A 1,742-nucleotide genomic window follows, 5' to 3' on the forward strand; every position below is an offset into this window, starting at 1 on the left:
GTGTGTAGTATATATAATAATATATATATATATATATATATATATATATATATGTATGTATGTAGGTAGGTAGTATATATATATATATATATATATTTATATCGTGTGGGGTGTGTGTATGTGTACGAGTGTGTGGGTGGGTGGGTGGGTGTGTTGTGTTGTGTGCGTGTGCTTTAGTGTGTTTATTTGTGTGTATGTTTATGTTTTGTGTGTGTGTGTGTGTTGTGTGCGTGTGCCTTTTTGTGTGAATATTTGAGTTTGTGTGTGTATATTTATGTTTGTGTGAATATTTGTGCTTGTGTGCGTGTATATTTATGTTTGTGTGAATATTTGTGTTCAAGTGTATGTGTATTTATGTTTGCGTGTGTATGTGTGTCTGTAGGCGTATATCTATATGTATTTATAATCTAAAAACCTGCGCAACTGCTTTCGAGAATTCGAATCTCTTGTTCTATAGCCGCGCCAATTGAAGTTATGCACAGCTCGTGTACGACTATAGGTATCAACGAATCGATGACATGTGGTATACACAATCGATAGCGTTAAAAACGTTCTGCGAAGCTGGCAGCATGGCACTCGCCACGTTAATAAGGCGACACATACCTGTTTGTCCAGTACCGAAGAAAGACTCGGAAGCCCAAAGAAGCAATCCGCACGAACACCTCGAACACCATAAAAGTCACTATGGCAAATTCCAATACCCAGAACACCTGTTGGGTATAGAACAGGAGCGGTGTGAGACACCTCACCGAAAGCTGATTTGGACGTACGAAAACGGGCTGACATGAAACATCGAGGACTACATACAAGCGAATGGGTACGATAATATTTGTCAGCGATACAACGAAGCATAAACTCTAATCGGGCTACCCAATAGGCCCCCCTCGACTAGTGCTATGTGCGCCTGAGATTGTACTAATGGCTTTTAAATATTGTTTAGTCTTGTAAAGAGAATAGCAACTTTGAACATGGTGGACACGCGGCCCGAAGATATACATGATCATGAATAGGTATATACGAACGTGAATAAATGTGTACCAACGTGAATAAATTTGTGCCACGGAAATGGTGTATAAACGTGAACATATAGGTGTAGGTGTAGGTATACTCCATACATAAGTATAGTGAGTGTGGTTGTGTAGACAATCGTAAATGAAAATGTACAAACGCGAATAGGTATGTATGAATGTGAACGTAGATGTACAAACGCAAATAGAAATGTACAAACGCGAATAGATATAATATACAAACGTGAACGCATATGTACAAACGTGAATGCATATGTACAAACGGTCAATAAAACCACTCTTCTATATCTGCTGTATGTACGCCAGAGAGTACTTTATCAGCCTATCGATATTCCATCAAATTAAGATGAAGAGATGAGATTCTGCTTTTTTGTTTGATAATGATCTTAGACCGATGAGTGACAAGCCCGCAAGAATAATTAAGGCTCGTCCAAAAAATCAAATACATCACTTGAAATTTTGAAAACATACGTGAAATTCCGGTTGCAGCACGGCCGTACTGTATAATAGAGTCAATGTGCTAACTACAATGATGAGCAAGCAAACATGCAAATACGCCTTTGACAGCAGAAACCGATTGCAAGCGGCTAGCATCTTCTCACTGCCAGACATCGGTCGAAAATTGAAACTTGTGGCATCCTGAAAAAAAATTTATCCGTGTTACTGAGTCGGTGTGACAAGGGTAGTGAGGAAGATAATATATATATATATATA

At 38.6% G+C, this 1,742-nt stretch overlaps 1 protein-coding gene across 1 annotated transcript; it reads left to right on the plus strand.

Moving 5' to 3' along the window:
• Positions 1 to 569: 569 nt before the first annotated feature.
• Positions 570 to 733, plus strand: SARC_15450 (hypothetical protein; the record flags this gene model as incomplete). Its single annotated transcript, XM_014290429.1, has 1 exon — positions 570 to 733. A coding segment is annotated over one exon (164 nt), but the record flags the coding sequence as incomplete, so codon positions are not given.
• Positions 734 to 1,742: the final 1,009 nt, after the last annotated feature.

This window comes from Sphaeroforma arctica (genome assembly GCF_001186125.1).
Source record: "Sphaeroforma arctica JP610 unplaced genomic scaffold supercont1.6134, whole genome shotgun sequence".
Lineage (NCBI taxonomy): Eukaryota > Ichthyosporea > Ichthyophonida > Sphaeroforma > Sphaeroforma arctica.